Raw genomic sequence first — 27,755 nt, forward strand, 5'->3', positions numbered from 1 at the left:
TATTTATTTATGAGAGACAGAGAGGCAGAGGGAGAAGCAGGCTCCATGCAGGGAGCCCGATGTGGGACTCGTTCCCAGGACCCCGGGGATTACACCCTGAGCCAACGGCAGACACTCCACCACTGAGCCACTCCGGTGTCCCGAATTTGTTCCTTCCTATTTCTTTATAGATCTCTAGGAATATATTATCACAAGTTAAATTCTACCATCAGAAAAGAACATGTTGCCTTATCTTTAATTACGGATCCATCAGTATTCCATTTATCATTATGAGGCCAGTTCTGGTAGTTAAGAAGTTACCTGGATTACATTATGTTTTTAAATGACTTGTTTTTATTTCTCATAAGGCTAGTTCAAATTGCAAACCTAAATTGACTGACTTATCAAAGCAATTATACTGTTTATAAACATACCCTTTTTGGGATCCCTGAAGCTGATCTACTCCCTGCCAGTCACCAAAATACTATTTTATCTGGGAGTGTAAGAAAACAAAGGTTTATATCTTGTTTCCTGAATCTATTTAAAGATAGTTTTAAAAAGAGAGGGGGAAAAAAAAGTATCAGTTTTCAGAAAACATAACAGCTGCATTTTAACAAATTATTCAAGACTCTTCTGATTATGGCACTGCTAACAGTAATGTCACATTTGGAACACACACAAGAGAATGAATGAAACAGAAGTGCTAATAGAACTCTACATTTCCCTTCTTTGTAGAAAAAGTGAAATTTCAGTGTTCCAAGAACTGCCAATTCTTAAACTGCAAGGCTCTCCTTATTACAGCTCCACCGAAGATAACGTTCAAATTTCCACCCTACCCTGAAGAATAATCAATACTACATACATAGGTTATTCCTTTCCTACAAAGTTTTAGGTAGCAAATAAATCATTTCATTTTGCCTTTTAGAGCATCGCTGTCCCTTTAAACATGAAGTTTCATAAAGATGTCATTTTTCAAAAAAAGATGTCATTTTTCCAGTCTACTTGTTCATGAGACTAATGCCCAATCTCAACGATGAGTGGAGTAGCTTGCTCAAAGTGCCACATGTTCAAGTGTTGTCAATCATAGTCATGGTAACACATTTCAAAGGTTGAGTTGAAAGACACAGCCCTCGTGGTCCATTTTCCTGCTTGGAAACTAGAAGGGTTATGTTAAGTCAGTGGTAGTAGTGACAAAAGCACACACCACTCTGAATCTCCATGTGCTATCAAGAATGATTAGAATTTAAAACTATGCATCTTGGGGTACCTGGGTGGCTCAGTCAGTTGAACGTCCAACTCTTGATTTCCGCTCAGGTCATGATCATGGGGTTATAAGATGAAGCCGCATATTGGGCTCCAGGCTAAGAGTGGAGCCTGCTTGGGATTCTATCTGATCCCCCCTCACTCTCTGCCCCTCCCAGTTTGTTCATTCTCTCTCTCTCAAAATTTTATATATACATATATATAACTATGCATCTAGGAAGGCATTTCAGAAGTACAGCTTAAAAAGAAAAAATTTACAAATGCTGGTTTTCAACATGTCATCAGGCTTTCTTCTCTTAGTCACAGGTAAAAGAGACGGCTTGCCAGGGAATGGTGTGGTTCTTGGTGAATACTCTGGCCCACAAGGTAAGCCAGTTTGTGGGCATAGTGACAAGGAGCAGGAACTCGAATGACACCCTTCAGCAGAAAGAAGAACAAAGATTTTTTAAAACTTTCTATCTAAATTTAATGTTTCAGAGATATCAATTCAGAGGGCTCAAAAAGTATAGATTTAATGTTGAACAATCTTTGAGATCTAAAGGGAAATCCATATAAAAATACTTACCGGCAAATTATAATACATGTGGCATAGTCTGTAAGTGAGATACTGTATCCTATCTGGGGTGAAGCAAACCGTGTCGTGGATGACATTATAATGAGTGGGAGTGACAGTACCGTCTTTCACAGACTGACTCACGATAAAGAAATCATACCTGGAATCACAGAACACATGAATATAGACTATAGCTTATTTTCAGAAGAAAAAGAACATCGCAAACCTACTATCTGATGTGACACAAATGGACAGAAATCCATTGTACAGAGTTTCCTTTATACTTAGAAGCCTGCTTAACTGTAGGGGGAGGATTTGGGAAAGCAAGTCCATAAAGGGCAATGCAACCACTGACTCATGTAAAAATGCTCATGAGATTTCTATAGAAGCATCTGCGCTGACGCCTTGATGCAGAAACTTGAAACTGACACATTGGATCTGGCCACAGGGAAACTCAACTCAGAGTTCTAGGGATGGATGCTTTATGCCCCTCCCCGAGGATCAACGGAACCCATTCACACCCCCTAATAGAATTGGCAAGATCCACCAGGTTCTTGTAGATACCGGATTTCTTTTTATTTTTATTTTTATTTATTTATGATAGTCACACACAGAGAGAGGCAGAGAGGCAGAGACACAGGCAGAGGGAGAAGCAGGCTCCATGCACCGGGAGCCCGACTGTGGATTCGATCCCGGGTCTCCAGGATCGCGCCCTGGGCCAAAGGCAGGCGCTAAACCACTGTGCCACCCAGGGATCCCTAGATACCAGATTTCTTATGTGTATTACGCTATGCTTTATGTTAATCCTACTTTCCCACCTGCTTTTTCCTTTATCCCTTTCCTGTCTTCTACTAGATTGATCGATGCTTGTCTTTCCTTCCTTGCTCCCTGTCTGCTGGTATGAAGGTCCTGTTTCATTTCCCATCCACGGTTCTACATTAATTCATTTGCACAATCGACAAATCTCTGCTTGACCAGAAGTTCTACCATTGCTCCTAACAACTGAAGAATCTCAGTATGTTTACAATATAGGCTTAAATTCTAAGAGAAGAAAAAGGAAGATAGAAACCTCTAGATTCCCATGTGTATCTGTTCGTGTAATTTTTAAACCGTCTTTAGGTCAATCTATTCTCCACCAAATCACGCAAACCTTTAAAAAAAAGTTTCTATTTCTATTTGAATAAGAGAGAATCTCTAAATAAATAAAGTGCGGGGGCTTACCATTGCCTCTTGGTCACCTCCACATCAATAACTGTTCCTGGAAGTGGGTTTTGAAGTCTTCCTTGAGACTCCACAAAAAATCTGGTGTTTATTCGTTTCTTCACCACAATGAAAGTTAGTTTGACCCTTAAAAGTAATGACAGGTGTCACCAGATGTACTGTTGTACAGAGGCTTTCAGAGTATTGAAGCACCACACACACACACAGGATTCCTTAAGAAGAATCTGCGGGAGGTATAGTCCTCCCACACACCAACTTTACTGTCCTAGCTCCATGAGCCTGACTTAAGCAGTAAGAGAGGTTTCTATTCACAGCCACTCACATCTTAGGGGGAGGAACTTCCTCACAAGGTTGGGGCTGCTCCTATCTGTGGTGGGAACCAGGCCCCAGTGACAAGCAGAAGAGAGGCATTCCCCAGCCCTAGGACCTACAAAACTCCAGAATAAAGAAGTTGCCTAAACACAAACCATCACCAGGCTGTGTTTATGGATTTTAATAAGTACCTGACCTTAACAAGCCCTCCTACATCAAGGCTTGCAGGGAGATTAGAAAAAAGGAACAGGTTCTTAGGGGTTCCCTGGGGAGGACACAATCAGGGACGTTCTAGTTCTGCTCTGTCCTCTGACTTGGGTGTGGACCAGAAAGTCAAAGAATAAATTCCCCATCCAGCAACTGATGCCCTCTGTGCCATGCTCTCTCTTAATTCACAGATCATAACTGTGATATTCCTTTCAGAGACTGAAATGTAGAGTTTACACAATCTGCACTTTACAATTTATATACCCAGAGTCTTTAGGGTACACAGATCTTAAGGAGGACTCAATCTGTGGGACTTCATGATCCATCAGTGCTTGAAGCTGACCATCCCCAACTCCATCCCGATACACAATGATAGCTTGTGGTAGAAACTGATTATGTTTACACCAGAGCTTCAGGGCAGCTGGAAGGAAACCAGAAACACGGGTGAATAAGCCGTAACTCAGAACCAACTGGCCAATGCTATTTGTAACAACTTCTAGGTTCATGTTCTTTCAATCCTGTAGCCTCCAGGACACATTCACTGCTTTTTGGTCTTCACGTGAGCTCAGCATTTCTCAACAGCACCACTACAGAAATTCTGAGCCAGATAATTCTTTGTGGGGGCAGAATGGGTGTTGCTGTCTTCTGTAGCATGCCTGGTCTCTACCCGCTAGTTGGAGGCCAGTAGCACCTCCATCCCAGCTGTTATAATGGAGCGCATCTCTAGGCATTGCCAGACGTCTCTGGGGGCACAGTGTGTCCACTGGCAGACAACTACCCAGATGGAGTCAGGCACACCAATCTTGATGGGACACTAACCTTCCAAGCAGGTTTTAAGCCCGTTCACAAGCTCTTGACCCGACTCCTGGAAAATGCACTGAGAGAACCACCTGTTTGGAGAAAAATAAGCTGTCAGTTTGAGATATGAGTCTTAAAATTCCATTATTTTTCATCCTGAGTTAATCTAGGACCTCTGGTGGGGGGTGGGGAGTCACTATGGGTAGCTGAAGATCCAATCAGGAATCCATTCTTTGATGCCTCTGCAGAGATCGAAGCATTGGTCTCTTCTAGTACCCTAGGCATTTATTAAAATTGTGAATGCACACAAATAGGAATATGGAAGCATTCACTAACATTGGTACAAATTACACACACTTTCAATGTGCAGGACTACTGCTGTCTCATGGTGGACACCCAAAATAAATCGCCAGTGTTCCTGGAGATTGCCGCTTTCAGGCTGAGGTCTTAAAAAATGGTTCATCCATAATCATGCTTTATGGGAACCATCTGCTTTGGAGCAGTAATTTTTACTTGACCACTTCCCAACAGATCAAGCAATATCAGTCTCAAGTTTCTATCCCCTGTTCTTTTAATTGCTTTCTTAATTGTATTACAATGACCTGATATAATACGTTTGTCTGCTTCTTTTCCAGAATTTACAGTCTACAAGATGAAATCATGGTATGTTCAAATGCTGAGAACAGAGCAGTGGAAATGTTGTGCCAAAAAGCAAGGGTTCACCCTTTCATGAAGATGGCACCGAAGGCGAAGAAGGAAGCCCCTGCCCCTCCTAAAGCTGAAGCCAAAGCAAAGGCTTTGAAAGCTAAGAAAGCGGTGCTGAAAGGCATGCAGTCACAAAAAAAAAAAAAAAAAAAAAAAAAAAGATCCACACGTCACCTACATTCCGATGACCCAAGACCCCGTGTCTCCGAAGGCAGCCCCAATATCCTCGAAAGAGAGCCCCCAGGAGAAACAAGCTTGATCACTATGCCATCAAGTTCCCCTTAACTACTAAGGCAGCCATGAAGAAAATAGAAGACAACAATACACTTGTGCTCATTGTGGATGTCAAGGCCAATAAGCACCAGATAAAACAGGCTCTGAAGAAGCTCTATGACATTGATGTGGCGAAGGTCAACACCTTGATCAGCCCTGATGGAGAGAAGAAAGCATATATATGTTCAACAGGCTCCTGATTATGAGCTTTGGATGTTGCCAACAAAATTGGGATCATCTAAACTGAGTCCAGCCGACTATAAATCTAAATATAAATTTTTTCACCATAAAAAAAAGCAAAGGTTCAAAATTATTTATGAACTGAATGAAATCATTTGGGGAATATAAAAGTTAATGAAGGGAATAAAGGAAAAGGAGAGAAAATGAGTGAAAATCTCAGTGAGGGTGACGAAACATGAGAGACACCTAACTCTGGGAAACAGGGGGTAGTGGAAAGGGAGGTGGGTGGGGGTTGGGGTGACTGGGTGATGGGCACTGAGGGGACACTTGGCGGGATGAGCACTGGGTGTTATATGTTGGCAATTGAACTCCAATTTAAAAGAATTAAAAATTTAAAAATGAACTGAATGAGAGCTTAATTTCTTCCCATGATTGAAACATTATTTTCCACATGCCCTCCCACCAAAAAAGCAAACCAATATTATATTAAACTAGAATATGGCTGGAAAAGTTGAAGCCATTCATGAAAATAAAAATGGACCCCCTTAAAGAATACTCTGTAATTATACCTAGGGGGCCACAATTCTCAGGAAGCATAAAAATGACTGGTGATGGTTATACACGTGCTAATGCTCAAGAAACTAAACTGAAGAATGTGCAAACTCTTTTGAAGGTAGGTTCTACTCTAAGCACAGAAAACAAAAGTATCCCTGGAGCAAGGGAGAAACATGAGATATGAAAGCATATCTTCTTCGGCAGATCCATTACATATAGATCTGTGAAGAGCAGATCCTGTACCTATAGGATTCTGATTGTATTCCTAGGTCTGTCTTCCCCATGTGGGGCCTGAGTCCTTCCCCATGTGTTAATGGGGAGACTCACTGATCATCAGAGCCCTCAGTGAGCAGAAATCTAACGCTTGGAATCTGTGACTATTGTATCGCCCCTGTGATTATGCCCTATGTCACAGTTGGCTTTAGGGGAGATTTTCCAGATGGACCTTATCTAATTTCATAACCCCCTGAAAAAGCAAGATAGCAGAAGGGGGAAGAGAGATTTGAAGCAGAACAAGGAGTGTGTGCTCTGGGGGAGCAGGGCATTTGAGAAGGAATATGGATGAAGTCCCAGGAGCTGAGACAGGCCTATAGCTGGCAGCCAGCAAGGAAATGAGGACCTCTGTCCTTCATCTACCAAAAACAAAAACAAAACAAAAAAGGTTCTGCCACAAGTATGTGCACTTGCAATAGGACCTCAAGCCTCCAGAGAGAATGTGGCTTGGCCAACATGGCCAACCTGATGGCTGCCTGACACACCTACACGCAGACACAGGAGTGTCCTCTTAAGCTGCCATGTTTGTCATCATCTGTTAAGCAGCAACAGAAAAGTGATATAGATCCTTCCACATCAAATGTATTTGGAGCATAACTTTGCCAGAAGAGGGAGAGAATACCCTGCCCATGGCCCTTGTCAACAAACGTTAGTTAGGCCCACCTCTCCTCTTTGGCCTACAGCTAGTTACCATCTACACAATGTCTGCCTACGCCCACTCACTGCGTCAATTCTTGATTGATGCTGGACACGAAGCCTGCAATTGACTTCCGCCGATTTACAATATCATGGAAACAGTCGATACCAATGAACATCGCATTCTGTAACTGAAATTTTTAAAAAAAGGTAAGACATTGAGTTAGAACACAATAGAAGCACAATTAAGCAATTGCGTTTAAGATGGTTGAGTCTTAAATTCCACTGAACACAAGTGAAATAAAGAGAAGGCAATGAAATCCAACGTACTCCTGTCTCCACCTTCCAGAGGGCTCCTCCCATCTTGCAGTTCATCTGCTGGGCAATCTTTGTCGCAATGGTCATCAGCGTCTGGGGTTTGTCTAAGGTCCGTGCCACGACACACTGGCTTGGGGTCGGACAATTGACACACAGGTATTGTTTTATGCCATCATACAGGTCTTTCTTTTCACTGGACAGCACGCAAAGGACCTTGAAAGAAAGCAGCAACAAGACTACCTAGGACATGAAACCACAGTAATGGGAGAAGTGGATGTCACGTCAAGCAAACTACCTAGGTGGAGGAACAGAGTCTGTTCATTCAATCCACAGCTGGCCCAGGAGGGTAAAGGGTCTGGGATCCCATTCCATTCAATAATGGCGAAGGTGAGCATATGGAAGAAGAAAGAGCCTAGGAGCCAGGCACGGGCAATATGCATGAATCACTTGCACTTGCAAAGTCTTTACGTCCTGGCTATTCTGTTTCTAGGAGTTCATCATGAAGTTGACACAGAGGGTTAACAAGCACAGACTGAAACGTACCATCATCAGGAACGTCACCACTTACATGATAGGTGCTGTGAGAGCACTTGCCAAGCATTGTACTTGACTCAGTTAATTCTTCAATAACCTACTGAGATCAAGACTAGTATCCCCATTTTACTAGTGGGGATAAGCAAATAAGCTCAGGAGTTATGGAAACTGTCTGATGTACAGGCAGCAGGGCAAGACTTCTAACACGTGCTCAGACCTCCAACAGGACATGGGATCATAAGAAAGAGCAATTACTGTTTGGTTGCTTTCTAACTATAATGGAAGATCCTCAATGTATTATTTCTAACATGATGATGCTTCTAGGAAGATTTTTTGGGGATAATCCTCAATCAGACTAGGGAAATTCCTTTCTCATTTTACAATTTTCTTTTCACGTGAATGAATGTGGAATTCTATCAAATGCATTTTGTACTTTTTTTTTTTTTACATTTCATCTGCAATTATTTTTCCTATAATTCACCACACTAACTGTTTCTTTTTCTGAAGATTGCATTTCAGGCTTACTGTTACCCTAGGCCCATGGTATTCTACTTTTTCTTTTAAGATTTTTAATTTACTTATCTGATAGAGAGTGAGAATGAGAGCTATCACAGGAGAAGAGAAAGAGGCAGGTTCCCCACTGAGCAGGGAGCCTGAAGTGGAACTCGATCCCAGGACCTGAGGATCATGACCTGAACTGAAGGCAGACACTTAATTGACTGAGCGAGCCATCCAGGTGCCCCATCTCCTAATATTTCTTTAACCTCTAGCAAATCTGTTAATCATGAACTCTCCTTGTTCTTAATGTTGCCAAGCCTCCCTCAGACTGTTTTCTTCAATCTTGACAACACCAAGTTTTAACACTTCTTGCTTTCGATCTGTCATTCTGTTTAGTTTCTGCTTTTTGTTTATTTCATTCTACTTTGTTTTGGTTCACTGCGCTTAGTGCATTAAGGTTCAGATATGCTTTTCTTAAAGCACCTAATCTTTTGCGTACAGATAACACACACACACACACACACACACCCCTCCATTTATTTATATATATACACATATATAAATATACATATATATTTATGTATATAAATTTATGTATATACATATACACATATATGTATATTTCAATAGCTCAATAAGTCAAGCTTTTAAGTACAAGTGCAAAATCTAGATTCTAATTTTTTCTGTGATGATTTCTGAGTAGTATTCAGAGAGTGATCAGCTAACAAATCCTACAATTTCAGCTTCTGGAATAGCATAGGCCAGTCTCCTCCTAAGAAGAGCTGTTCAAACTGATGAAAACACAGGGACTGTGCCTGTTTGGGGCTCAGCCAGTCTAACAAGGTCATAAAGAGTTATTAGGTTAAGACAGGAAAGAAGTAGGGACCCAGAGAGGTGATCTCAGCAATTGAGGCCACTTTCTCCCAAAGTGTCTGCCCACTCTCCAGTGAACATGGTTGAAAGGTCAGAGACCATGAACAGGCTGACAGCCTCAGAGACAGGAAAGGACAGAAATTGAAGACAAGTCCCTGCCAAAGAAAGGGCACTTGAGATAGATTTTGAGCGTCTACCACTCAAAATTAAACAGATGAGATTTATAACACTACAAAGTAAGACAGCAAGCTGCTGTCAATGGGATGCCGGGGTGGCTCAGCGGTTTAGTGCCAGCCTTTGGCCCAGGGTGTGATCCTGGAGTCCCACATTAGGCTCCCTGCATGGAGCCTGCTTCTGTCTCTCCTGTCTCTCCTGTCTTCCCGTCACTTTCATGAATAAATAAAATCTTTTTTTGTTGTTGTTTTTAAAGGAAGTGCTATCAAATAGACACTTACCATCTGTGTTTTGGAGGAAACATGATTTTCTAAGACAGTTGTATAGGACTGGACTGTATCACTTACTTCAAGCCTAGAAAATAAGTATATATCATCTGTATTCAAAAGGCAAATATGTAACAAATGTTTTATGCAGCCCAATGGAGCACCACATAAAAACAAGGTACAATGTTAAAAAAAAAACTACTTTTAACTAATGGTCGTGAAAGATTTACTTATTTGAGGGAGAGCTTGTGCACGTACACACATAAGGGGAGGGGCAGAGTGAACCTTAAGCATACTCTCCACTGAGCACCCAGCACGATCTGAACCAAAACCAAGAGTCAGATGCTTAACTGAGCCACCCAGGTGCCCTGATAGTTTGTTCTTAAAACAAAAACAAGTTCAATTTTTGGCTTCCTCAGCATGTATCCCAATAGCCAAAACTATATATCCCCAAAGCCTATTTTACAGTTAATTGGAATAGATTAGACTTTGTTTACAAACCTCCATGGTTTTAATACAGTGACCAATTCCTATAATTTAATATCGTCTGACTCCACTTTACCTCCGATTTGAAGATCGGTTGTTATAGATCTTAATTTCAGCTCTACTTACATTTTTGCCTCTCTCATAGCTATGCCCATGGTGGGTGTGACTTTCCGTAGACTCTGTACTAAGGACGAGGCCGCTCCATAATTTCTCGTAGGATAGAGTATTAGCCAATGATCTAGTGACTTCACATTGAGTAAGGGTCCACTTCTGGTCTCTCTCGACCAATCTGCAAACTGTGGATGGGAGTCAAACTGGAAGACACAGTATAAGACTTCAGTTTTTAAAGAAATACCATCAAAGAGCCTTTCTATTGCAAATCCTTGCTACTTCCTACCGAAACATTACAATTTTAAACTTTGGTCATAACTGAATTACATATTCTTTCCTTAAGATAGTGGTAAGTAATACTGGGATTCTATCATGGGTTACTCTGGATTGTTTGGATTCTAGCTATTTGACTCTTAAGGATACACTTAGCATATTGTTATGCCATGATAAATGTCCAAAAACTAACCAAGATAAACTATAGAGTTTACTATATGCCAAGGATGTTACATGCATTCTAATTGAACACCTGCTTGCTCTCCCCTAGAGAAAGGACAAACAGCCCAAGAAGAGAGAGCAGAGAGTTACTGACCTGACTTTAGGTCCTCTGCATTATTATTCATTTGGCCCCAAATGACTACATGAGTAACTAGAACATGACCATTTTGAAGCTGTCTTACCGCTCTTCTTCCTTGAAAAATTCTTACTTCTTTCAAGATCCTTCCCGAGAAGGACATGAAGTTGGTATCAAATTTCAAATCCCAGAGTTGAAGTTCCCGTTGTACCTCCCTATTTCTGAAAGTTAAAATATTTCCACAGAATAGAACCAAAGGAAACAAGCAAAAGTGATGATCCATTTGCAAAATTCTCCTTTAACCTAAGATGCCTTGTTGTTTGTCTTCTGTATTGACATGTTGCAGAGAGTGGGTCTCTAGTACTTTGAAATCATGTCCTTACTCTCACATTTGTGCTTAGGGTCTTTCTATTTTGTTCTTCCCCTCCAGACCTCCTCTAACTTTGCATCGATGGAACAAATAGAGTTGTTCCCACAAGAGGTCGTTTTCTTCCAACCTGTTGTTTTTTAGTTGGAGAATCTGAGATATCAAGAGTTCTGCACGGGTCTCAACTTCAGGACATACACACAAACACACAGAAGAATAGGACTTACGTTTGTATAGTATTCATCAGTTTCCGTAATTCGTGCTGCCTTTTTTCTGGATCCAACCTCATATGAAGAGCCAAGTCTCTCATCACCCTGTAGTCTTTTCGCATTTTATCTGATAGACCTTTAAAAAGTAAAGAAGATATAGCTAAACAAGCAAGAATAAACATGTATGTGAAGAAGCCTTGATGGTTTTATCTGGAAGAGGAAGAGCCAACGGAGAGAACACAGCTCTGGGTCATTATGGAGTACTGTGAGAAGCCTGTACTTCTACATCGTAACATCTGGGGCTTGAAAGGGGTGGTCTTCTAATGAGGACTGCATAAATCTGAAGTACCTGTCAGGTAGCATAGCTCAGGAACCAGCATTATAGGCTTATGGGGTGTGTCCTGTTGGCTCTTTTTCCATTTGCCTTTGCTGATCAACAGTGGCTGAGTTAGGTCGGTAACCTCTGTATTATACTGCTGCTCAAAAGAGGTGAGAAAGAACACTGGTGTGACTGTCAGCAAAGGCTAGTCAAGTCACCTAAATAGGTACAAAAAAGTCTGGATCACCAACAGAGGCCCAGGGGTGTGCTAGGAAGACTATTTCCCCAAGTTTAAGAACACGTTAAAGATACTCTTAATAGTCTCTTAATTTAGATGTCCCAGGGATGACCTCTTTTTTCCCTGTAAGCACACATGGCCCAGGAGAACAAGACTCTCATAAACATTGTGTTGGGGTCACTGCACCAGCCTTCTTTAACTTGCTATAGGTAAATGTGGGACCAAGCCTTGAATTATGTATTTCTTCACTATAGTACTGCCTTAAAAAATTAAGGATGTAATTAAGAACTTTGAAGAGGATTCCCACATTAATGGGGGACGACAAACCTGGTCACTCCTTGCAGCTGCAATACTACAGCTATTCCAAACATGCCCTCCTGCATCATCGAAACTTTTCCGGCAGGAAAAGGCATTTGCCAAGACATCTATCCAGAAGCTCCTATCCCTAGGCTGCAATTCCTGTACAATAAAGTGCCTTTCCTCTCCCACATAAAGTGATGGTCTGTCATAGATCCTTCCACGCTGATCAGTGAGATCCTCATCAGTCACCAGTTAGCCACATGAATTCTGGTAGGATTGGTTAAGTATCTTGAGAATGTCAAAGGAGTTCCAGAGACAAGAAGACTTCAAATCCAGTGATATCCCAGACGGATCTCTTACAACACCAACTTCTGCATCTCCACAGGAATTTCCTTGTCCCACTTTGCATTACTATGAACGCTTTTCTGCAAGCCAGGATTGTGCTTTTAAGGGCTCATCTATGGATTTCAGGATTTTTATAGATCTCATGACAACACAACTAGATTGCCATCTGTTATTATACTGAGTTCCCACCAGGACATCCCAAGACTACCCAAGTCATTTCAAAGGTCGTCTCAACCAATGACCTTTGAAGTAAAATCTGGAGAATGAGCAAGCAAATATCAGCCTGATATCCCTGTCTGCAACTCCATCAGAGGCTATGTCATCCCAACAATCCCCAAGCCAGCTCCTCACACACAATCTCCCATTGCAATAAGTGATGCCAGCCTCCACTCACTTCCTCAGATAAAGCCAGAGGCTCCTCTTACCATTACTCACTACATTTGAGCCATCAAAAGTCCTCCCGTCTGCCCCGTCCATTCCCTTTCTAATCCAGGTCACCATTGATCACTGATCTAAATAGACTTAAGCACCTCCCCACTGGTGTCCCTGCCTCCCTTTTTACCCACATACAGTGCATTCCCTGTACATTAGACGCACATCTATAATATAAAGTACCCCATTTCATCTATCTGTATAGTGTCACTTAACGGTAAAATCCAATGCGTGTAGGTGGACAGAACTTTATACAATGTGGCTCCCACGTCCTCCTCTGACGTCATATCCTGCAACCCTGTACACGTCCCACCCGCAACTGGGTTTATTTCTTGACAGGACACTCTAGCCTTGTTTGGGATCTGGATACATCATGCCCATCCTGAAAGTGGTGTCTCTTCTCACCAATCTGCACACAGCTTGCTCCTTTCTGACAGTCACATACCAGCTACTCAGAACTTTCTATGACCAGCAGTCTAAGCCACCAGACATTCTCCATAACACCTCTTGATTATTTGCATAGATTTTCCCCAATACATGCTTTCTTCTTGTCTGCCATCTCTCTTCCTGCTACAAGGATGCAAGTTCCTTAAGAACAGAGGACTCAGTAGTCTTACCAATGTATACCCAAGTTGTATAATGAGCACTCATTACATGCTTTCAGGTTAAACAAGTACTAAGCGTGGAGCACAAGTGGGGATGATGCCATAATAGCACCATACCCTTGAATGGCTGTGTACCCTCAGTGCTTCCAAGTAGCTAGGTTTTGGATTCCTAATATAATTTAGGGGGAAAAAAAACCCAGTTTATACTTTTCTAAGTTCTTTCCATTTGCTATAAATATCTCTAATTCCTTGAATTCTCTTTTATCTGCCAAAGCTAGAAAACCAACCTCACCACCTAGTGCATCTTTGTTCATGAAGTTTACTTGTTTCTTTGTGAACAAAGATTGAGGAATTCATGAGTTATGAGATTTAGCACATAAGTGACATCATTTCTGATAGTAATTGTTCATGTTTTCTTTTTGAACCAAGTCCTAGAGAGCTGAAACTTCTACGTAGGTGAAGTCCTCATATCTGAAATCTTGCCATATTTTCTTTTCAACCCAACAATCCATCAACATGTTTAAAACTATCATAGCCACGTCCAAGACTCATGAAAGAGGTCATATTGGAGCCATTCTAGTTATGTAACATATACACAAGTACCCAAATACATGGACAAATTCATGTAAGTTATAATACCCTCCAAGAGAAACCCTGTAATATATAGATTATGACTTATGATCTAACATATGTGACTATCAGTTATACATAGGAGACATATTTGATTAAATAAGAAAAAAATATTTAGATATACTGAAATAAAAGATTGCATACCTCCCTGTAGTAGTCTACAAAGGTGATCTCAGCACCACCTGATTTCTTAAATTTGGTTCTGGGATTATCCTCCCAATTAATAGCATCCACCCTATAGGTTTTGTTGTTATACCTGTGGAATATTACAATATATGGTATTATTCCTAATGTATTCATAGCATGGGGTCAGGCAAGAATTAATAGGCTTTAAATACTACTGGTAATTGCAGGATAGATCAGCTTTATTATATTTAATATATTCACCGAGTTGTACACCCTTCAACACAACCCAAAGAAACACCACAACCATGAGCAGTCACTCCTCATGTCCACTCAACTTCCCCAGTCCTTAGATAACGGCTAGTTTAAAGTCCATCCTATACGTTTGCCTACCTGTCCTGTTTCATAGGAATTGAGTCATATGATATGTGACCCTTCCTGACTGCCTTCTGCCACTCAGCATAATGTCTTTTGAGATTCTTTCCTGCTATAGCATATACTTGTACTTAATTCCTACTTATTGCCAAATAAAAACATAGCATATCTATAATGGGATATATTATCTGTTTCAGCGGATGAACATTCACATTGTTTACACTCTTAAGCTATTATGAATAATGTCAGGTCTACAAAATTGGTACATGAATGGCCATAAGTTTTCATTTTTCTTGGGTACATAACCAGGAATAGAACTGCTGGATCATATGGCCACACTATATTTAGCATGTTGAGGAAGTGCCATACTGTTTTCCAAGGAGATCATACCATTTCACATTTATACCAGCAACGTTTGAGGGTTGGTTCCGATTTTTCACATCCTTGCTAACATTTAGTATCTGCCTTTTTAATTTTAGCCATCCTAGTGCATTTCCTTCATGGCTAATAACATTGAGTATCTTTTCATGTGATTATGGATCATTTTTATATTTTCTTCAGAGAAATGTCGATTCAGATCCTTTACCCATTTTTTAAAAGTTATCTTTTGACTTGTACCTGTTCTTTACTTAAATAGATACAAGTAATGAGATTGAGAGAAAACATTTGCAAGTCACCTTTCTATCTACTGTTTTTCACTTTTGACTTTGAAGAACAAACGTGTTTAATTTGATGAAGTACAATTTATACTTTTCTTTTGTCATCCCTTCTCTGTTGGTGTCCTATAAGGGTTTTGCTCACCTAAAGATTTACTCCTATAGTTTCTTCAAAGACTTTTATACTTTTAACACTTACACTGAGGTCTATTTTGAGTTTATCTTGGAATGAAATTGGAGTTAATTTTGTATATTGTGTCAGGAAGGGCCAGGTGGATACCCAGTGGTCACAGCAATATCTGTTGAAAGAGTATTCCTTCTCTAATTAAACAGTCTTGACACTCTTGTTGGAAAAAAATAAACTGACTATAAACTGACTTGGGACTCAATTCTATTCCAATCTTTTCATCTGTCCTTTTGCCACTGTCTTGATTACTAGCTTTATATGTTTTGAAATTAGGGAGCAAAAGTCCTCAATTTTACTCTTAAGATGATGTTGCTAAACAACTTTCAATCCACACTCAAAGTGTCTTGTCTAAAGGGAGACGAAAAAACTAACTTCAAGTGGAAATTTGCCCATAGGTTCTATATAATTAAGCCCTGATTTTTTAAAACTAGTTAGACACAAAGCAAAAAATTTGGAAGGAATATATTCTGTTATGTGCAGTACAGGGTTCCACAAGATGACTGGATCAGCATTAGGAATTAAGAACGGCGAAGTCTACAAATGACACGTATCCCTCTCTCATGCAATAGACCTAGATGAGAAAAGCATGGACTGACTCTGGCCATTGCCAGGTCAGGTCAGCTTCTGAACTTTACTGAGTGGTTTGAAAACTATGGGAACATCTTCTCGGGGTGGGGGTGGTGACCAAAGTAATGGGATAGGTTTGTTGTTTTTTTAAAGCAGACTTACAGTGTAAAAACAATTGACCCGATTAATTCTTTAGAAACTTGCTCAACATCTTCCTTTTTGGTTTGTGGATCACGAAGACCTGTTATTAAATCATAAGCTGTTTGCATTCGGAGCAGTTTATGGTTCACATCAGCACAGAGGGTAATGCTGGTTTCATACTCAAGAATAGAAGTAACGTATCCAGGCCAGATGACCAGCCTGCAAATAGAACACGTTAGATAGGATTATCAAACTCCAAGCTCTGAGTATAGAGCAAGTGTCACAGGGCCCTAAAATTGGCACTTAGGAGTCCAGCCGTTTCATCTCTTATTTTTAGTAAGAAAGGGTCTTTTGAAGGACCTTTCCAATAGAGATTTACCTGCTGTGCTAGTTATACCTAATTTTTGTTAAACCACTTTTATTATCAACCACAGGCTTACACATATATACCTACATATGTATGCATGTGAGAATCTATGGGATTTAGATGTATACATTACAAACATTACATGAAACTATTTTATACCAACTTGTGATCGAAGAACTCAGTGGCCTCTTGCTTGTTATAATAGTTGCGACCAACTTGCTTCAAATTCATCTGCTTCAAAATTCTAAAAATTGAAAAATAAGTTTTGTTGAAAATGTATGAATATTAAGCATTCGGTAATACACATGAGGATACATTAGGGGGAAAAATCTGCCAGCAACTTTGTATTACACATAATAAACAGATGTACCTGGTACAAGTAAATTATATTGTGAGGTAGATATTAAGGTCCATTTATCCTCTGTTTTCCCCTCCTTTCCCTTGTATACAACAAACTGTCATGGAAAGACCATTAGGATGTCCTCCATTCCCAGAAATGAACCAAAACATCTTTTGCAGATTATGTGCCTCCAATTTGGGATATTTGTCCACCACTGTTACTACAAAATAAAAAACCAGTGCATTTGCTCTAAGGAGAAATATGCATAGGCATGCATACTCGATGTATGCTCCTCCTTCCAGGCAGGTCCAGGCACAGGATATGGGGGTAGGCAGGGAGAATACTTAGGATAGGCCACAGAACTTAAACATGTCTAGGTGAGGGGTCAAGTCCCATTTCATCCCCAAGATCCTTTGCCCTCTCAGGATGAGGAGGTGTCAAGAACAGGAAATTCTAGGAGCAAATGTCTATGTTCAATGCCACTGACACATGAACACAGTCATATCTCAAGGAAACTAAAGCTTATAAACACACCTTCTAAAGAGAATGTTGTAATAGCGTAAGCAGTCCGGTGAGTTGGGTGAGAGTTCGCTGATGAATTCAATGGTCAGCTTCACAACCTGGTTTTTCAGTAGGCTGACCAATTCCGTTTTCTGAGATAAAGAAAAAACAGGAGGGTCTAGCAGTCCTTCCAAAGACAATAAGCTCATTATTGAGCCACAAATCAATAGGTCACCTGGGTATGAAACACACCAGTGTGACACATGCAGGGACAATACAAGATTTATGAGGCTAAAGTGAGGAGTCAGAATTAAACATTTACAACTACTTTTTTTTAACTTAAACGAGCCCCTGTAGATGATTCATTTGGTAAATAGATGTTTATTGAGAAAATATTAAGTCCTTCTAATGTTTCTGCTGAAAGATGAGAACAAGAGAAAAACTATTCAATACTTCATCAGCACTTGACCCATATTTGCCATTGAAAATGTAAAAACAGGTATATATTTTGCTCAGATTCATTTTAAGCACTGACATGAGGCAGGAGGGAACATCAGTGACAAGCACACATGGCATGTGGGTTTTGTTACAAATCCCATGGGCAAGAGATCTTCAGGTCTCCTCAAATCATTGTACAAAATTGTATTTGCTTTAAAACAGTGAAGATGTGAGAGGAAGAGAACAAAGGTCAAGAAAATGTCTAGGGTACCTGGGTGGCTCAATTGGTTAAGCATCTGCCTTTGGCTCAGGTAGTGATCTCAGGTCCTGGGATTGAGCCCCAAGTTGTGCTCCCTGCTCAGTGGGGAGACTGCTTGTCCCTCTCCCTCTGCCCTCTTGCTGGTTCTCTCTTGCTCTCTCAAATAAATAAAATTTAAAAAGAAAACATCCAATAACAGTACTTAACCGGCAACAGTAGCTTGTGAGGTAATAATAAAGAGCTCCCATCAAATATATGGCACTCTCCGATAAATGCTTTATGCTGCAAAAGCAATTCTGAACGAACTTTTCCATCCTCGATGTCTGGCAGGTAGTCAATGTTGTACTTATATGTGACCTGCTGGGGGCGGGACGTCACTCGGAAATGGTTTGTGAATAGCTTTACAGGTCTACCCAGCGTGCCTGCAAAAATGAATCCACGTGTCAATAATGAAACAAGCAGACCGACTGTACCTAAATAATGTGGATATCCCAATACTGAAAGCCAAAGTTAGGCCAAACAAGGATATTAACCACCAAACACAAACATTTACATACAGCTGATGTCCAGAGTATGTATCATCCATTTAGAGGAGTCCTCACTCAAGCAGACATTTAGAGAGTTAAAATAGAAGATTAAAATATTTAACAAGAGATCAGAAGAAAGATCTCTAACACAAGGCTTCCAACAGGGGGAGTGGGTGGGGAGCCAGAATAATGTTAATGTTGTAATTATGTTCAGGTTTCTTTTTTCTAAAGTCTCAGTGCTTTCAAAGAGCTGGGTCATTCTGTCTTAGTGGCTATAAAAGGAAGAGAAAAATGGAGAGTCCATCTAGGACGCTCTAATTGTCTCTGTTTCTGCAAAATTGGGTGCCATTACAACAACGTAAGCAGATTAGGAGCTTACCTCCACTCACAGTGATGGGATGAAGCTTTACACACACTCTTAAACACAAACATGCACAGGTTTCACGTGAAAAATTCCCTCATGCTGGGTCGTTAACGGCCAGCATACCTGTTGTGGACTCTCTAACATGTTCCAAGTACTGTCGGGTATCCACCACATGGTCTCGAAAAATGCCCCCAAAACGCTTTCTCTCCTTCAGTGAGGTTGCCTGCAGTCTAGTCGCCAGCTGAAGTTCCTCTACATGGAAACGGATGTGAAAGCCATGAGTGTTATACAATAAAAAAAAAAAAAAAAGGGAGGAAACATAAAACCACAAAGGACAATATTAAACACCAGCTATTGAGTAAAACTAAATTGAGGTCGCTGGAGTTAGGAAAGAGGACTGTCCAGCAATCTAACGGGTATTTCAGTCATTGGTCACCAGAAAGGGGGAATGGGACCTGGAAACCCCTCTGAACAAGACCCCACCCCACATCAGTGGCCGGCCTGGCCAGCCCCACATCCATCCCCATGGAATTTACTTTTGCGCCAGACACTTGTTCGGAGTGCAAGCTTCAAAGCAGAAACTTTGTCCTTAGCCAGCGGCTTTATAGGCCAATCACTTGGCACCTCACTGCCCTCTCAAGAGCACTGGAAAATGCTGACTGAATAAGCAGTTTATTTTTAAGAAGTGCATGAAATTGCCTTTGATACAAAATAACTGAGACGTTCTTTTTATTAACAGCTACTGGAAAAGGCTCTATTTTTTAATTACGTTGAAATATGTATACAGATTTTACGAGGCACCATTTGGAGGACAAGACAAAGCAGTCTTTCAAACACCCTGGAAGAGGGGATTTATGAAGATGATGGAGGAGTAGGGTCCTCACCTCACCAGGTCCTCCCGACTTACCTACAGAACTTCCAAATCATCCTGAACACCTACGAATGTGACCTGAAGTTTAAAGAGAGAACAGCCGGAACTCTACAGAGAGAAAAGTTTTGGCTTCTAACAAGACAAGACAGGAAGAGGGAAGGGTGGAAAAAGAAGGGGGGAAAGGGAAAGGAAAGGAAGGAAGAAGCCTGGGGGCAGGTGGGGGGTGGGGAGCTACGGGCCAGAGGAGGTGGCTCCAGCCTGGCGGGAAAGCCTGGGCGCCCCTAGAGCCCAGCCCCGGAGAGGAGGGCGTCGGGCTGAACCCCAGGAGGGGCGGCGGAGCCCCCAGGCTCCCGGGGTCACGAGCAGACGAGGCGCGCCCGGGGCAGAGCGCCCCACAGCCCGCGGGCCGAGCTCGGGACAGCGCTGGAGCCGCAGCCGGCGGGGCCTCGGGGAGAAGCTGGGGGCGCGGGGGGCGCGGGGGCAGGCGGGGGCTCCGGGCGGGCGGGCGCTGCGCCTGCTGCCTTCGGGCACCCGCCGCGGCCCCGGGAGCGCGATGCCGGCAGCACAGGCCCCGGAGCCCAGGGCGGGGGACACGGCCGCGGTCCTGCCTCCCCCCGGGGCGGGCGGAGGCGGCAGGGCCCAGGACAGCGAGGACTCCCCGGCGGCCGGCCCCGAGCTGTGCAGGTCCGCGCCCCCACCCCAGAGCACCCAGGCCCGCAGGGACTGGGGACGGAGGGAGTTACGGGGGAGCAGACTCCAGGACTGGAGAGCTGGCCGCCGCCACTGCTGTGTTCCTCCCTGTGTCACCTTGTGCCTGGGACAGGCGGCGCCGCCAGGGGACAGAGGCGTCACAGGACAAGCAACTCCCCCTAAGCCCGGCACCTGGCGGGGGAGGGAGGGCAGGTCCCCAGGTGCACACACCGGAGAGTCAGCACAGCAGCCCCTCCCCCGAAGACCAGCTGGAAGGACGGGGAAGAGCAAGTTCTGGACCAAGCAGTGCTGGAAAGCCCCAGGGGAAGAAGAGGGACTTAGAGTTAGTAGAACTAGAGATTCCCCTCCTTCCCCGCCCCGCTTTTTCCAGTACAACTCGTTTTTATATCAGACTAAAAATTTCCATTTTTTTCCCCTTTTCCCATCTTAACTACAATATTTTACCACTTCATTTTTAACGTTCTTCCTTTTGACTTTCTTATTTCTACCATTACAGGTCCTAGATATAATTTCTACTTCTAGATTCCACATACTCAGTTTAATAGTGGGAAATTTATGAGCTATGTTTTTTTGTCATTTTTGTTTGTTTGTTTTCTTGGACTCCTTTTGTTCCCCAATGGTGGAAGTTCATACCTTCTAAAACATGACCAGCATGCACCCAGAACCAAGTACTATACCGTGCTGGTTCATTCTATGAGATTATATTCTCTCTTCTTTCCCATTCTGCTCCCCTCTTTTACCTTATGTTTTGGTGGTCAACGTTGGGGCTTTCTACAAGTATTGCTGGTTTATATAAATTTGGGACCGAACATCTTCTAACATACAGAACTTAATACACTCAGAACCAAGAGGATCAGACTCTAGGACCCCTCAAGTAGACTATATTTTCCTTCCACTACAACTTCATCGCCACCATCTCCTATTCCCCTCCTTCCATTTTTTTCTTTTTTTTTTTCCCTTTTCCTCTTCACTTTTGCTTTTTTCTCTTCTCTTTTGCTTTTTCGTTTTTATACTTCTTTGGGATTCTTGGCCTTTTATTTTTTACCACTTTCTTTTAAAGTTTGTTTTTCACTTCAGTGGTCCTTTGGTTTTATTATGTTCTGATTTGGTTTTCATTTTCTAGTCTCTGACCTCGTCAGAGTCATCTAGGGTGAAATTTACTTAGGTCGTGTTTCATATTCTTGCCTTAGCTTGCTAACACCCCCACTCTGCATGGAGCAAAACGACTAGAAGGAAGAACTCACAACAAAAAAGAATCAGAAATAGTACACTCTGCCACAGGACTACAGAATATGGATTACAATTCAATGTCAGGAAGTCAATTCAGAAGCACAATTACAAAGCTACTGGTGGCTCTAGATAAAAGCATAAAAGATTCAAGAGACTTCATGACTGCAGAATTTAGATCACAATGCCAGATTTCAGGTTGTACTACAAAGCCGTGGCCATCAAGACAGTGTGGTACTGGCACAAAAACAGACCCATAGATCAATGGAACAGAAGAGAGTATCCAGAAGTGGACCTTCAACTTTACAGTCCACTAATATGAGACAAAGCAGGAAAGACTACGCACTGGAGAAAAGACAGTCTCTTCAATAAATGGTGCTGGGGAAATTGGACATCCACATGAAGAAGGAAACCAGACCATTCTCTGACACCACACACAAAGATAAACTCAAAAAGGATGAAAGATCTAAATGTGAGACAAGAATCCATCCAATAAATAAAAATTAAAAAAAAAAAAAAGAATCCATCCAAATCCTAGAGGCAAACAGAGGCAACACCCTTTTTGAACTTGGCCACAGCAACTTCTTGCAAGATACACCCATGAAGGCAAGGGAAACAGAAGCAAAAATGAATTATTGGGACTTCATCAAGATAAGAAGCTTCTGCACCACAAAAGAAACAGTCAACAAAGGTTCCTCAAAGAGTTAAAAATAGATCTGCTGGGGATTTACCGCAAAGATACAGATGCAGTGAAACACCAGGACACCTGCACCCCGATGTTTATGGCAGCAATGTCCACAATAGCCAAACTGTGGAAGGAGCCTCGGGGTCCATTGGAAGATGAACGGATAAAGAAGATGTGGTTTATGTATACAATGGAATATTACTCAGTCATTAGAAATTACAAATACCCACCATTTGCTTCAACGTGGATGGAACTGGAGGGTATCATGCTGAGTGAAATAAGTCAGAGAAGGACAGACACTATATGGTCTCATTCATTTGGGGAATATAAAAAATAGTGAAAGGGAATAAAGGGGAAAGGAGAAAAAATGAATGGGAAATATCAGAAAGGGAGACAGAACATGAGAGACTCATAACTCTGGGAAACGAAAAGGGTGGTGGAAAGGGAGGTGGGCGGGGATGGGAGTGACTGGGTGATGGGCACTGAGGTGGGCACTTGATGGGATGAGCACTGGGTATTATGGTATATGTTAGCAAATTGAACTCCAATAAAAAAATAAATAAAAATAAGTAAGAGGATTATACTCTTAAAAAAAAAAAAAGGAACGGAAAATTCAACTTTGCTTTTCCAGTGCTCATATATTGTTGCAGTGTGAAACCACGAGGTTGGTCATAAAAGTCAAATAAAAGGCAATGATGAAAAAAAATAAAAAATAAAAGGCAATGATGATCATAAAAAAAAAAGAAAAAGAAACAGTCCACCTACAGAATGGGAGAAGATATTTGCAAATGACCTATCAGATATACAATGGAATATTACTCAGTCATTAGAAACGACAAATACCCACCATTTGCTTCGACATGGATGGAACTGGAGGGTATTATGCTGAGTGAAGTAAGTCAATTGAAGGACAATTACCATATGGTTTCACTTATACCAAGAATACAAAAAATAGTGAAAGGAATCATAGGGGAAAGGAGAGAAAAATAGTGGGGAAAAATCAGAGAGGGTGACAAATCCTTAGAGACTGCTAGCTTTGGGAAATGAACAAGGGGTAGTGCAAAGGGAGGTGGGCAGGGGGATGAGGTGACTGGGTGATGGGCACCAAGGACGGCACTTGCTGGGATGAACACCGGGTGTTACACTTCATGTTGACAAATCGAACTCCAATAAAAGAATATACAAAAAATATCGTTAAAATAACCTACATTATTCATAAACCTTGCACCCCTGAATGACTAAGATAGTCCATGCCCTGGGCTACAGAAACTGGTTCTTTCAAAAGGTTCCTTCTGGAAGATATTATTCCTAGTTAATGATGATCCTATAAAATACCAGAGTCTGAATTTGTACAATAGAAGAGCTTTCATTTTACATACAAGTTTTTTAAATGCTTTTTATCAAATTCACAACCACTCCGGACACAGCCAGCAGTCAAACTTACCACACTCAAATTTCAGGGAGAGAAAACAGCTGGCATCATTCATTAGTACTTGCTACATACAATATGCTTTATTGAAGTATTAAACATAACTCTTCAGACATGATATAGATGAAAAAACGGGTATTTCACTATTGTGTATTCAGATAAATTCATTTCATGGAGTTCATATTATGTATCGTGTTTTATAAAAACATCTATAACATCAGACACCAAAAGCAGAGACAATAGAAGCAAAAATAGACAAGTAGGAATTCTTCAAGCTAAAATGTTTCTGAACAAATTAATGTATCAACAGAATGAAAGCCACTTATGGAGTGGGAGAAAATATTTGCAAACCATGTATCTTATAAGGGGTTAGTTTCCAAAATATATAAAGAACTCCTGAAACTGAAGAGTGGCGGGGTGGGGGGCGACATAATAACCCCCACCTTTTTTTTAAAGATTTATTTATTTATTCATTCATTCATGATAGAGAGAGAGAGAGAGAGGCAGAGACACAGGAGGAGGGAGAAGCAGGCTCCATGCCGGGAGCCCAACGTGGGACTCGATCCTGGGACTCGATCCTGGGACTCGATCCTGGGACTCCAGGATCGCGCCCTGGGCCAAAGGCAGGCGCTAAACTGCTGAGCCACCCAGGGATCTCAATAACCCCCTTTTTAATGGAGAAAAGACCTGAATGGACAAACATATAGTTGGCCAACAGGTACATGAAAAGATGCTCAAAGTCACCAGGAAATGCAGTTCAAAGCACAATGAGCTGTCACTTCCCATCTGTAAGCATGGCAGTGTGTGTGTGTGTGTGTGTGTGTGTGTGTGTGTGTGTGTGTATGAGAGAGAGAGAAAGAGATAGAGATCATTTTTTTTAAAAGACCACAAGTGCTGGTGAAGATGTGGAGAAATTTCAACCCCTTGATAATGCAAAAATGGTACAGCTGCTATGGAAAACAGTATAGAGATTACTCCAAACACTTAGAAGTAGAACCACCATATAGTCCAGCAGTCCTACTTCTGGGAGATTCTTTCAGAGAAATTGAAATCAGAATCTCAAAGATATATTAGCACTCCCATGTTCACTGCAGCAGTATTAAAAATAGTAGCCAAGCCCTGGAAACAACCCAAATACTAACAAATGAATGGGTAAGTTAACATGGTATATCCATACCACAGACTATTATTCAGCCTTTAAAAAAGGAAAAAAGGGGGGATCCCTGGGTGGCTCAGCGGTTTGGCGCCCGCCTTCAGTCCAGGGCCCGATCCTGGAGCCCCGGGACCGAGTCCCGCGTCAGGCTCCCAGCATGGACGCTGCTTCTCCCTCTGCCTGTGTCTCTGCCTCTCACTCTCACTCTCATAAATGAATAAAAATAAAATCTTTAAAAAAGGAAAAAAGGGAAACCCTGCAATATGCAACAACATGACCTTGAGGACACTATGCTAAGTGAAATAAGTCAGTCCTAGAAAGAGACTACTACAGAATTCCACTGATAGGAAACATCTAAAATAGTCACACTCCTAGAAGCAGAGAGTAGAATGGTGGCATTCAGGGGTTGGAGGTGGAAGGGGGAATGGGGAGTTGCTAATCAACAAGTGTAAAATCTCCATCACCCAAGTTCTAGAGATCTACTATTCAACATCATGCCTGTAGTTAACAGTACTGTATCGTACACTTTAACATAGTTTTAAGGACAGATCTCATGTTAACTATTCTCACCATAATTAATAATAATTTAAAACTTAACTGACTGAGCCACCCAGGTGCCCCACTCTTGATTTTGGCTCAGGTCATGATCTCAGGGTCCTGAGATCAAGCCCTGCATCGAGCTGCACATTCAGCATGGAGCCTGTTTAAGATTCACTCTGTACCTCTGCCCCTCCCAATGCTCTTTTAAAACACTTTAAAAATAGGAGCAAGTTAGAGAATCAGACCTGAGGTTTAATAGTTTTAGCCAAACCCTTGGCTAATATACAAGTCTGAGTGCTCACTTGCATAAGGATACCCTTCCACCTAGGCGGAGAATACAATGCAGGCAAGGCTGAGGGGCTCAAGCAGCTGCTCAACCTTCTAGTGCATTGATTTCAAACCCACTCATGTTTCTAGAATTCCTAGTTAACTTGGAGTTATATATGAATGCATTGTCTAAACCTGAAAAGACATTATAATTGAACAATTGGCTAGACTGACTGTTATCCATCTCCACTTTTCCATAAAGCTTTAAAATATAAGGGGAAGAAAACACTGAGCAATTAATTCATTGCAGAAAAGAAAAATAGTTGAGGGCTATACACTCTTTCTATCCTGTCAAACTCTATGGGGATCCTGAGGCTCTTGGCTGGGCTGGTAACACTATGGTGCACCCTCAGATATTAAATCTCCCTGCCCCTCACCATAACCCTCTCTTTCCCCATTGTCACCTGGAGGCCGAGATGCTCTTCTCGGTCTTCTTCGTTGTGCAGGCTTAACCACTTGGCTTTCCGGTTGCAGTGGCCACGGGCTAGGTGGAATTCGGCTGGTTTGCTGGGTCTGCATATTTGAGGGGATAGACATAAAGAGTGCTGTTAATGAAATTTGTCCCTCATCCAAAAATTATTTGCCTGCTATGTGTCCAAGTGCTATCAGGGCATGGAGCATATTCCCTTGTAATGGCTCACACGCCAGTAACAGAAAATCATAATGTATATAACATTAGTATGTTAATGGCCAGGGAAATGAAGTAAAAGAGAACAAAGTACAGAAAATTCGTGTTATGGGGAAGGTAGGTTTGTGAAGGGGGGCTGGGTGAGTTCATGGGGTATGAAACAGAGCCTCAGGAGGAGGTTGGGACTCAACCAAAGCTTTGGAGGAGAGTTACAAGGTTATGGGAGCCACAGGTAAAGAGCAAATTTTCTAAGGACAGCAATGTCCAAGGAAGCATGAGCTGAACAAGGGGAGAGAAGCAGGAGAAGTCACAGGGGTGGTGGGAGGAAGGCCATCTGGAACAATGTGTTCGGACTAAGAAGACAGGAACGTGCACAGGGCATTGGGCAGAGGAGCTGCATGGACTGACTTACTGGTTCTGTGCTGAGTAACCGAAAAAATGACGAGGGCAAATGCAGGAAGACCAGTTAGGAGGCCACTTGTGGTGTTCAGCAAAGGATGCTGGGGGTTGGGGCCAGAGGGGGGAAACAGAGGTGGTAAGACATTGTCAGATGCTAGGATTTTTTTTTAATTGGAAGAGGACAGTATTTTCTGGTTATTTACATGAAGGGTTTTAGAGGAGTCTAGGATGGATCTAGAAGGCCCCAGCAACGGGCAGAATGGGGCTTCTTTAGATGAAAGGAGTGGGGCATGTCGGGGAGACACCTGTGGGGTGTCAGCTGCCTGTTTTGAATTCATCCTCAAAGAGGAGTCCTTGGCTGGAGCCAAGATATTCAGACACCTTTCCATACTCTCAGGATGAAAGTAAAGCCCTTTGCGAGAGTGAAGGCACGTGAGAAGGAAGCAGCTGAGGAAGATCCAGCATCTTCTGCATAGAGGAGACTGAACAGGACTGTGCTCACTGGCGGCGCTGCGGCTCCAGGTGGCGCTGCGGCTCCAGGTGGCGCTGCGGCTCCAGGTGGCGCTGCGGCTCCAGGTGGCGCGGGTTGGGAGGGGAACCGACCACGGGCTCTGCCTCGAGCTCGAGTCCTGGCTCGGCCGGACATTGCGGTCCTGAGGGTGAGGACCCCGGAGGGGACAGGCCCTGGAAGAGCATGGTTCTAGGAGAC

The 27,755-nt window shown here is 42.2% G+C and overlaps 1 protein-coding gene across 1 annotated transcript; it reads right to left on the reverse strand.

Annotated features, from left to right (window-relative positions):
- Positions 1-90: 90 nt before the first annotated feature.
- On the reverse strand, positions 91-27,742 carry LOC486307 (piwi-like protein 1). Its single transcript, XM_038576091.1, has 21 exons — positions 27,549-27,742; positions 26,397-26,532; positions 25,995-26,016; positions 19,200-19,328; positions 18,393-18,607; positions 17,522-17,640; positions 16,811-16,891; positions 16,302-16,499; positions 14,376-14,487; positions 11,712-11,838; positions 11,381-11,498; positions 10,893-11,007; positions 10,231-10,418; positions 9,634-9,706; positions 7,286-7,486; positions 7,043-7,146; positions 4,355-4,425; positions 3,800-3,956; positions 3,017-3,142; positions 1,808-1,955; positions 91-1,659 (listed from the first exon to the last, which is right to left on the reverse strand). The coding sequence occupies exons 1-21, from the start codon at positions 27,740-27,742 to the stop codon at positions 1,543-1,545; spliced, it is 2,751 nt and encodes a 916-aa protein (XP_038432019.1). The 3' UTR covers positions 91-1,542.
- Between the last annotated feature and the right edge of the window lie 13 nt (positions 27,743-27,755).

Source organism: Canis lupus, chromosome 26 (genome assembly GCF_011100685.1).
Source record: "Canis lupus familiaris isolate Mischka breed German Shepherd chromosome 26, alternate assembly UU_Cfam_GSD_1.0, whole genome shotgun sequence".
Taxonomy (NCBI): domain Eukaryota; kingdom Metazoa; phylum Chordata; class Mammalia; order Carnivora; family Canidae; genus Canis; species Canis lupus.